The sequence below is a fragment of the Anastrepha obliqua genome, chromosome 2 (assembly GCF_027943255.1).
Source record: "Anastrepha obliqua isolate idAnaObli1 chromosome 2, idAnaObli1_1.0, whole genome shotgun sequence".
NCBI lineage: Eukaryota > Metazoa > Arthropoda > Insecta > Diptera > Tephritidae > Anastrepha > Anastrepha obliqua.
In genome coordinates this window covers 95,545,623-95,557,532 of record NC_072893.1, presented here as the reverse complement: position 1 = coordinate 95,557,532, position 11,910 = coordinate 95,545,623, and the positions used below count along the sequence as shown (strand labels likewise).

Genomic DNA, 11,910 nt, shown 5'->3' with positions numbered 1-11,910 from the left:
TAGGAAATTAATTAATATGGCTGCCGGAGAGAAATGAGAGGGGGAGAGTGATACGCAATGTAAAAAAATGTAGTTTACATTAGCTTACATTTGCTTGCGTACAGAACAGAGTTGTTCATTTGATATGTCCATATGATTTGTATGCATGTATACAGATTTGTTCTTTTTGGTTTTTTTATGAAAATTGCGCGTAATTTAGGACATATGTATGTAATTAAGTTATGAAAATTGCGCGAAATTTTATGTATGCATGTTTATATACATATATTAGCAAAGGACATATTTATTTTAGGTTTACATATATGAAAATTGCGCCAAATATTGGAAAAAATGTATGATTGCATTAGATTTGATTTTGATTAGATAAATGTATGTATATACATATGTACATACATATATGAAAATTGCGCCAAAAATTGAAAAACTCTTATGATTGCTTGTAACCAATTGATTGAGATTGAGCAATCTGTTTACAGCAGACATAGCCATTAATTTTATGCTAAAGATGCTTAAAGATGCAAACAGTGCTATAAGTAAAAAATTATATGCAGCTCTCATTCTTCGTATGGAAGAACGCCGCACAGATCTAAGTGGTTTACTGCAATACTTACACAATGGTATAAGCAACGTCTCAGGAATAGATTTTGTCACAGTTCCTTCTTCAATTAATTGCCGTAAATTAATAGTGGACTTGCTTGAAAGACTAGACGCTTCAAATCCCACTGCATTACTAACAGCTCATGCAACTGGATCTTCTATTTCAAATGAGGTAAACCTTGAAATTGATTCCGAATTTGATTCAATAACTGAATCAATTATTAAGTTTTGTTTTGTTTTGTTTCAATAAATAATAATATTAAACCAATTTTTTAATTATGTTTTCAGTTTTTTTGTACTTTCAACTATGATAATGTGTAAGTATTTTTCATAAATAGTCCAATCCTAATCCCGGTACCAATCCCGGGATCCCGGGATTTGGATAATGTAATCCCGAAATCCCGGGATTGAAAATATAACACGGGATTGCAAACCCTAGGCGTATCTATAGAAGTGGGCGTGATTAGAGCAATCTATTTCTTCTTCTCCTTCAATTCGTTTTTAATTTTCCCTTGACCTTTCTAATTTAAAAATATTTTTGTTGCTCGAGTACAGATTCGCCTAGCACCAATCCCATTATACGGGCTAATAAGCTGTTAAACTCCGAATAAGTATATATAATTGGCGCGTACACTTCCGTTAAGTGTTTGGCAGAGCTCCTCCTCCTATTTGTGAGGTGTTTCTTGTTGTTGTTCCGAAAAGGAATAGTGAAAGGAAATTTCATATATCGAAATATACCTATACAATTGATAATTTATTGTCTGTTAAAGCTAACAAGACAGTTTACATTTGTGAGAAAATTAATTATACTTATTTTCCTTACTAAATTCTGCACTGTTAACTTCACTTGTTGAGCTTCTCTGTGGTTAAGCTGGTAGCGGCGATTTCTTCTTTACATTGCAAAAACCGAAATAAAGCAATAGTGTAAATGTTTATATATGTATGTATATTTTTATGAGTTTGCACATTTTATTAAATAATTTTTGAATACATTTTTATTTATTTTTGAGTTTTTGCTTTTATCCAGTATAAATAGGAATTTAGCGAATACAACACATAATTACGGTAAACACTTACTTAAATATACATGAATTATAATAAATGCGCCACGTTGCGCATAAAAATTCCTTATTTGCTTTAAAACATACTTATAATTCATAAAATTCAACAAAACCATTAAATAAATATTGAGCATTACCTGTTGCTATGTAATCACTATTTGTGGTATATGCAAAATTTAATACAACTCACTGTTACAAGTAAAATTACGTGGGAAAAGATAAAGCTTTTAAAAAAGCAATTTTAAATTCAGTATTTATGTATACTTTCATAGACATATACTCACATTTTATATAGTATTGTATTATACGTATATACGTAGTTATGATATCTGATTATGTGGCTTAGGAAATATGTGAGTTTAAAATTGTTTTCGTGTTAACACGAAACACGCGTTAAAATATTTTTTGCATTTTAGTGACTGAGTGTTGATGTGTAGGAATATATGTAAGTGTATAAGTATTTGCTTTATGCATTTTAATATTCAAATGTTAATTTTAAATCAGTATTTTTATTTTTTCGTCATATTTTACAAAATATTGTGACACGTTTTTTATTAAAACGCACGAGTCGAGAGATCAATTGAAAGCCGGCGGTTTTATTATCATTGTAATACATATATATTTATATATTTATGTATATATCATAATTCGTCTTTAACTTAGTGTTATTTGTGAATTAATCAATTCGCCTGTGGAAAATTCTTTGCGTGACTTTATTTACTTTTATTCTCTTATAAAGTTGATTAAAACCATTTGCGTTACCGTTTTGAAGTGTAATTTTTTTTATTACCCCTTTTAACTTTAATTTTTATTTTATATTTAACTATAATAATAGTTTTATTATAATAAATAGTATTTGAGTTGAGAATGGCTTTTACTTTTTTTAAGTTCGGCGTTTATAGTTTTACATTTTTTGGTCAGTAAGAATTTTCTAAGCTATTTAAATCCTTTTTATTCAATATTTTATAATAAAATTACTTAATCATAAAAAATATGTGTCAAGCGATTACTTACATAAAGACTTTATAACCGATTACTTGTTAGAGGGCAAGCCTATTTGTAATATTAAATTAATTCTCATTGATTAGGAATTTGGGTGTTTGCTTAAGTACTTATATTACATTTATTATAAACCATGCATACACAGTCAACAAACAAAATATAGTTTCCACCATTTTTTGTTTGATTTAGATAAAATTGTTTTCTTAAAGAAAATCATTTTCAGTTTCAGCTTTCAGTTTTCAGCTATATTTGTAAGCTGCCTAGCTTTATTTTGCGAGATCAACTAAAACAAAGCGCAGTACTAAAATTTACAAATGTTATTCACCATGCCAAAAACCAATTACAGTGAAACCTCTCTTAGGCGGACACTCCCCTTCAGTAAACTTTTGTCCGTCCAAGAGAAGTGACCACTCAAAGGATGGTAACTTCTTCCGATACATAAGATTTGGTATAGAGAAAAATGTCCGCCTAACGGAGTTGTTCGACTAATATATAGAAGTGTCCGTTAGGAGAGCTTAAATCCAAAAATCCAATTTGATCTTTATTTCAAAGCATCGGTTTTCAGCATGGTGAAAGTCTTTCGCGATTTATAGTACGTGACTTTCATCCTCTCTCTTTCAAACGTTTTCTGTCTGTCAAAAAAAAAAAATGTTCAGTTTCTTGTACACAATATACATATAACTATAGCATACATTTGGGTAAAGATTCTGTAGCGAACACAAGTAGTTTGATGTTATTTAAAGATTTCCTTTTATGAAGTTTTAAATTCATTTCTATATCTACCATTACCTCAGTACAAGTAACTAGTGTGTTGCTGCATTTTATTACGATTTTCGTAGGTTTTCAACATCTTATTGCTTTCGTATGATATATGTATGTACACACACACATACTTGCATAATAATAAATAAAATTTGTATGTACGAGTATATAAATGCTTTGAGATTTTGATTTCTTTGGGTATTTATTATATTTCTTCGCGTAGTCTGACACACTTGCCTATCATAAAATTTTCTCAAGTAATCAAAACGCCATCAAAACAGTTTTCACAGAAAAAAAACTTTTCAGAACATAACTGAACGGTTGCCCCAACTGCCACTCTTACCATCCCAGTGTTAGTAATTTGTTTCCACGCATTCATCATGAGGGCCGTTTCTTAGCAATAGCAAAACTAACGTTTCGTTGTATAAGTATACTACGATTCTTGACATTTTCTTATTACATTGAACCGCTTTTCTTTCATTATCTTCTCAACGAGACTGCTTTCAATCTACTATAGGTATATCTCCATTTTTTACGCTTCACTGTTTAGCTACAGCATTTGGTCCACAGGATGAGGCATCACTTATGCGACGTGTTAGAGTGGCTTTGCGATTTAGAGTGGCGGACGAGTGATTGGATTGCAAGGTATTAGTGCTTAAGTGGTGAGTGGAACGATTTGAAGGATAGTAGTTGAGTGGTGCCATATTTGGGTTATCGATACGTGTTGGGGACGAGACTACGGGGCGTGGGCAGACACGTTGAAGGGTGTTGAGCACTTCCTGTGGCTCCTGATAGCCAGAGTCCAAATCGTCATGATAAGAATCCATGAGTGGCGTTGGGTCTTCGTAGTCATAATCAACGAAGCCATTGTTGTCGAAAGACTAGAAATATGAAGTGAAAGTTACCTTATTTCAAGTTAATTTGTGTCATATTTGTATACAATTTTTTTATAACTCCGTAGTATGGTAAGTATTCCCAGGTACAGCCAAGGGTAGGTACGTGTTATTCTCGGTAAATATACGAATATACCATACTCCGAATTTTAATTTTTGCTTGCCACAGTTATTAGATTGGTCTAGACATTGACCAATGGCTTTTATATGGCATATAGCTTAACGAAAAAATGTTCATTAGTAGCAACCTTTAAGGGGGGACCCTCATTTATCGGGTCAAAAAAATCGATTTTTTTGAAATAATTTTAATCTATTCTACAACTATTTAAGAATATACTTTCAAAATTTCAAGTCGATATCTGTATTTTTGAAGGAGTGACAAAATTTTTAACAGGACGCGACGGGTGGCCTGATCGCCTGTATCCAAAACTTTAAACGCGTTTTTCTCGAAACATCATTTTTCGATTTTGTGTACACAATTGAGAACGCTGTATTGAACCAATCAGGCTTTACAATAGCTCATTTTAAAGATAATTAAATTGTTTTCAATGTGACATTAAGTGTTTTTTTAAAAAAAAAGATTTTCATATTTTTTTGTAATTTTAAAGTCAATTTTTATGCATGAAAAATCACTTTTAACATAAAACTGGGTAAAAAATATCAATTTCGACATTTTTTTTTTAAATCAAAATGTCACATCGAAGGTATTATCCTAAAGTTTTAAAAAAAATTTGGTTTTTTTATTTCAGAAAAAAATTCAGAGCGCTAGAATGTACACAGATAGAATGAGGTGCCATGGACGAGGTGTATATTTCCAAACTTAAAATGTTTTTTTTCTTCTCCGAAAATTTTTGTAGACAGTCAAGACATTTATTAAAGTACTTTATGAATTACAAAACGTTTGAAGTTATTTTACCTGAGAAAAAAATTCCCAAAAATGATGCATTTTTCGACCGTCTAAATGAGGGTCCCCCCTTAACCAAACACATAGATGCTTCAACAATTTTTTAGGTGCGGCCTGCTAAAAGGCTCGTTAACTCAATCGATACTGCTAACTCGTTTCAATATTTGTGGCTAAAATCCCCTGCCGTATTACGAAGTTCCAAAGAATTGTTACTAAGAAAAATGAAAAACACAAGAACTGAGGGGCGACCGCTATTATAAAGATGTTTTTCTTAATTTTGGTGTTTTCACCGAGATTCGAACCAACGCACCAACCCATTCGGCTACGGCGGGCGCACACTGGGGATTTAGCGGAAAAAAGTCAAATTTGAAACATAACACATACGCAATGTTTAATGGTATTTCTAAATTCCAGAATAGAACCAACAATAAAATCAAAAAAAATTACTAAACTCCGACTTACAGTTTTTTTTTATAGATATGTCAAAAGTATAATTTTTTTATAGTATTGAACTGACTAAGAAAAAACTTCAAAGTCCAAGATGTTTTTTTTTCCTTTTGCTTGAGCCGACTTCCAATTTTTTATTTTTCATTTAGGGTACGATATTTTTATATATTTTAGCCGGAAGAACAAAGGCTGTGAAGCATTTGATTATCTATTTATAATTAATTTTAGGAAAAAAAAAAATCATATTCCTTCATATTCTTGGATCTGCAAATTGAGCTACATTTACCTACGGTCAGAAACTAGTATCAACGTGTTGCTTAATAACGTCTCTTTCAGTTTTAATCAATTGCAGGTGCCACTAGGCGCCACTGATTATTTTTTGGCAATGATAATAACTAAACGCTTTCTAGTGTGTGCATAATGATAACGAAACACTTTTAATTTTGTTTTGACATTTTGAGGGTAATTCAAAATTATGAACTTATATGTATCCTGTGCGTAAATATTTGCTGGCTTATATTAATAAAAAAAACAAAAAAAAATTTATGAATTTTAAAAAACAATTTTGTTTTTTTTTTTTTTTTAAACAAATATATACAACTTCGTTAGTAGTAAAAATGTAAATATTTTTTGGGATATATACTTTTTTCCGAATCTCTGTACAAAAATCCCCAGTGTGGGCCGCCTATACTATATATAATAAATGTTTTAAACTTCCTAACATTTGGCATTACGATAGGAAGTTCAGGAGTTGTAGTGATAAGTATGTATATTGGTAAAGCCTACAAAAAATGGAATAAAAAAGCAAACTTAAATTAATTGTTTAACTTATTTAGTTGGGAAATGAATAGTTGCTTACCAAAACTAGACAATTATTTCTACGTATAAGAAGGGCGCAAAACTAGTCACTCTATCGAAAGATGTATAAATGGCGTCGTACGTCAACTATATTTGACACTTGAAAACTAGCTAGAGTATGCGAACAGACGAACAATGGACCGCTATACGATCCAAATAAAGATTTTTTTCATATAGTAAAAAAGCTATCCAAAAACAAAATTGTAAAGTTATGCCAATGCCATTGGCAATCCATTTTCATATGGACTACTTTCTGAAGCAATTATCTTCAGAGTCGGACGAGCAAGGTGAGCGCCAAATGGGAGAGGGTACATAGGTACAGAGGTACAGAGGGTACTTATGTCGGCTATTGAAAACAGATGATGCAGAATCGAATAGCAACAACGAATATACATACTCGTATTAATAATATGCCCCATATGTAATGATGAAAATTCATATCAGCCTGCCTCATCAAATCAAAAGAAAATAATAATTTAACAAAACTTTCTAGCACTCTTAAAGGTCTTAAAAAAGGGAAAACAATGTAACATGTTTTTATATTTTTTAGAACACAATAACCACAAAGTGGGGTTTTTACAGATTTTTTTATGTATATACAGTGAAACCTCCCCTTGCGGACACCTCCAATAAGCGGACACTCCCTAAACTGAGGAACCAAGCTTTATGTTGTGTTTTTAGAACGAATTCCACTCTAATAACCGGACGCGGACACTTTTTCTCATTTTTTTGTTCTAATCACCTCTCGAAAGCGGACGGGGACCTCTCGGTAACGGACAAGCAAAATATATCACTGAACAAATGTGGAAAGAAAACAATAAAAACCTCTCATAAGCGGACGCGATACTCTAATCCACGGACAACAAAGATAGTAGATAGACAATAGTTGAAATAAAAGATATTAAAAGAATATGGATGGGCGGTGATAACGTCAACAAAAAGAAAAAGTTCTTAAACGCGGATGGCTCAAAAATTGACCATTTGAGTTTCGAATGGTTCGTTAAGGCCAGAAGCCAAAATATACCAATATCGGGTATTATTATAAAGCTGCGTCAAATGGATGGTTGGAGAAATGGCGTAGGCGTCATAATGTGACTTTCAAAAGAATATGTGGGGAATCTTCCGAGGTTAATTTCGAGGATTGTGTGCCAATATGGTTGGAGATAAAGAAAAGCCATTGGTTATCGGAAAAGCAGCATGCCCACGCGCCTTTAAAAGAGGCAATATAGGAAGTTTGCCAGTGGAATGGAAGCCAAACCGGAAAACTTGGATGTCTCGTGAAATTATATGTGAGTGGCTAGAAATGCTTGATAAAAAAATGGGCTGCCAGAAGAGAAAAATTTTATTATTTTTGGACAATGCTACAACTCACCCTCGAGATATTAAACTAGATAACATAAAGTTGATCTTTTTACCTGCTAATAATATACAACATCCGTTTGTCAGCCCCTCGATCAGGGTATAATACAAAATTTTAAGTGTCATTACCGATGCCCTATAATCAAACATATTTTGACAAAATTAGGAGACATTCCGATGGACAGACTTTCAAAAACTTTTGACATTTTGGAGGCTGTTTTTATTATTAAATCTTCATGGGACAACGTAACGGCAGAAACGATTATGAATTGTTTTTCGAAAGCCGGATTTCAAAAAGCTCCGCTTGAATGTTCTGACTTCGAGGCAGAGGATGATATTCCCATATCGACACTAGCGGCTTTGATAAAGATTTTAAATGAAAATCAGCAAGGTCAGTATACAGAAGAGTTTTTGTTAATCGACGAAGTTGTTAATATAGAAGACAATAATATTGACGTTGTCATTGACGAAATTAATACTGAGGAATTATCTGACGGAGAAAGCGAAGACTCAAATCATGTATGTGTCCAGGATGAATGTCAGATCAAGTCATATTCTGAAGCATTAGAACAACTGCGTCGCATTAAACAATTTCTAAGAGACGATATTACTGGATTCCAATACGCCAAGACTTTAGAATGTCATCTTGAAAACCTCTCTGTGAAACATAAACAGGAAAGTCTACGACAGACTACGGTATATGAATTTTTGAAGCCTAAAATATAAATATGTTCAATCAAACATGCATATTCAAATGTGTAAATATACTCATTGTTCCCAATATAAAAATGTATATATGTACATACATATATATTTTTCAATAAATATGAAAAAAACTGAACGTACCATAAAAGAACATAAAAAAATTATAAATAGTAATTTTAACCTAGAGTTTTTTTTCAACCCCCATAAGCGGACGAAAATTGTGGAACCGTGAGTGTCCGCTTGTGGGAGGTTTCACTGTACATATTATAAAAAGGTAATAAGTGCAATAGGTTTAAAACTGTTAGAAGCAATTTGTTTGTAATTTTTTTTAGAATTATATTATGAGCACAATAAATTTCTAATAAAATTGGAAGCATAAATAGCTGTAAAATAGTTAATATTGTTATATTTCTTTAAGGGGGGGTAAGGGATAAAAATCGATTTTTTTTTTGCATGTTATTGTAGTAAAACATTTCAAAAAAAAAAATGTTAAAATTTTAAGTAAATCCGAGCAAAACTTTTTAAGTTATAGAGCATAAAGCCGTGCCGCCTCAAACATCTGCCGAGATAACTTAAAACTTTAAACGCGGTTTTCTCGAACCTTGTTTTTTAAAGTGCGTAGTCATTCGCATTTGAAAACTACTCAGCCGATCCTTTTGAAATTTTGCACACATATTTTACATATAAAAAACCTCCCGCCAACGTTTTTTTTCGCCATTTTTTTTTATATTAAGGTGGTTTTACACCTACAAAATGGCGGCATTTTTTCGTCAAAAATCACTTTTTACTTCAAACGATTACCAAATGGCTGAAAATGAAAATAAATCGTCAAAATAAACGTTGAAAGTTTAACTCATACTTTAACTAAATTATTCGATTTTTTTGATTTCAGATGATTCTACGCTGAGATATGCTGACTACTGCAAAATGTATAATATTTTTGAAAAGACGTCTACGTAAATGTGCTCTCATTCGCTCATTTTGCAATATTTTTACATGAAAATTTTATCAAATATTCTTGAAATGTTACTTTATAATATGCAATAACTTTTAATAAACTGACTTGAACCGTTTCGCTACAATAAATTCATGAAAAAAGTGTTTTTTTTAGCGTTTATCCCTTACCCCTCCCCTTAAAGACAAAGCGCTTAAGCTGTTGGTCGGCTGAAAGAGGCAACGTTTGAGCGCAAAGTGGTCATTCCATACACGAAGATAATATTGTAATTAAGCAAATTGCTCTTGTTACCGTAGGATGCCTTGTCCACTACCAGCAAGTTTGCAAAGCCAGTAGTAATAACCAAATGACCACCTCCGCATAATTGTATGCAATAGAGGTTACAAGGCAGAGCTTGGAGTTATACTCTTGTAACACAACGCACCAATTAAGTCGAGGAGTCTCGAATGCCAAGCCCAGTTGTTGGCAACATCATTTTGTTTATACATTATTTTACACCTGATTTAATTCGAAATGCACATTACTTTTATCCGTTATGATAAAAGTTCATGCAATCCTGAGGTATTGCACAGGGGAAAATAAAATATTATTCTTACCTTCACCGGTACACGCTTGACATATTCACGGTACGTTGAATTTTGCACCTTAGTGCGGTAATCCACCACCTCATAGTGAGCATCTTGTACAACATTCCCATTGCCCACTGGATAGTCCGATATGAAGTGTCGTGTGCCGTGCGGAGTTAGGGTAGCCCAAAGTAAGCGACTATCATTTGCCAATTGGGATTGCAAAGTGTCGCGATTGTTGGTTGAGGTGCATGGATATAAAATGCCACCAGCCATAAATGGGTTAGCTTTTGTTGCAGAATCGCCCAGACCCGTCATTCCATTCTGCTTGATATTCGAGTCATGATAGGATAGATTGCAGCTGGAAAATAGCGTGCTGCAAGACAGAACAGAAAAGTATTTTTAAGAGTCGTAAATAAAAAAAAAATCCTCCATTATACTCACTCTCTACACTTTAGTAAAATGACCGCCAAGAGGCCACCTAAAATTATTACACCAACGCAGCAAGATATCAAGACGAAGAGCCAAGTGTTCTCCAATCCTTTCGAATCGACGCCAGTTAGTTCGACGAATTCGATGGCCCCACTTTCGTGAGGATATGGGCTGGGGTCGCACAAGAAGGGCGCAAAGCATGGATGGGTATCGTTTATTGGTACAGCGGCCGCTATAACGGCAGTCCTAGGTAGCAGAAAGGACGGTAAAGGGGGTGGTGGCATTGATAGTATGGAGTCGGGTGGTGGGCCTGCATAGTTGCAATTGCCAACGCAGCTAGCAATCATTTTTGACTCTTGAGTAGAAGTAAAAAGTAGAAAAAATTATATTAAAATCAAGTCGTATCGCGTTTCATAAAGTAGAATAACTTTTCAATTATTTTCTCTATCACTAATCAATAACTTGCCTGCTCACAAAATACAATTACACCGTGAAATATCGATCGAAAAATCAGTCAAGTCCTAAAGCAATTTAATCTCAGTTCAAGTTGAAGTAAACACTTTTCACATGCGCTTTCATATAAATTTTATAGAATAATGATTAATTTCTTTATTTAACTTACCCGTATGGATTTTTGATTTTAATAAATGAAGGATTTTATATTTGAAGCAAAAGTAATTAGGAGATGAAGTAAGTAGTACTGCACTGCATGTAAAGGAACATATAACTGTGAAATTTGAGAAAATTCTGTATCACTTGAAATTGTAAGAGAGTGTCCTGTGAGAGTAATTATGAAATGTTATTATTTCTGTTGTATGCAGTTTGTTTTTGTTTTCTTACAATTACTTTCACTTAGTTCAATAGATAATTATGTATGCCATCCATTCATTTATTCGTTTAGTTATTTATTTTTATTTTTTATTTATACATACATATTTTTTCACACCGTTACTGAAGTATTTTCTATCTATTTAAATTGCGCAAACTATGAATATAAATAATAACAAAGGTTTCACCCCCTATAAATATGCTTTTCTAATACACCCTCATTCGCTTTCTCTCTATTACAGTGCGCATATGCTGCTCGAACACAGGGTGCCAGAAAGAATAAAAAATATTTATCAACATTTTAGTAAAGCTGTGTTCCCACTGCACATCATTCACTTTCTAAGTAATGCGCTGCACATGCGCACATTCATAATTCACATTGGCAGCTCTCTTTCTTGTTCTTTGCTTCCTATTATTATTTACTGTGATTATTAGTGATGGAGAAAAAAGTCAGTTAAAACTAAGAATGGGAATAGGCCATTCATAGATATACAGTGTAGAGCAGACGTTTTGGTACCCTAACACTGCGAAGATGCCTTAT

General features: G+C 32.9%; 1 protein-coding gene across 1 annotated transcript; it reads right to left on the bottom strand.

Annotated features, from left to right (window-relative positions):
• Positions 1–3,165: 3,165 nt before the first annotated feature.
• LOC129239311 (uncharacterized) lies at positions 3,166–11,485 on the bottom strand. Its single transcript, XM_054874730.1, has 5 exons — positions 11,382–11,485; positions 11,164–11,318; positions 10,554–10,896; positions 10,140–10,485; positions 3,166–4,303 (listed from the first exon to the last, which is right to left on the bottom strand). The coding sequence occupies exons 3-5, from the start codon at positions 10,886–10,888 to the stop codon at positions 3,962–3,964; spliced, it is 1,023 nt and encodes a 340-aa protein (XP_054730705.1). The 5' UTR covers positions 10,889–10,896; positions 11,164–11,318; positions 11,382–11,485; the 3' UTR covers positions 3,166–3,961.
• Positions 11,486–11,910: the final 425 nt, after the last annotated feature.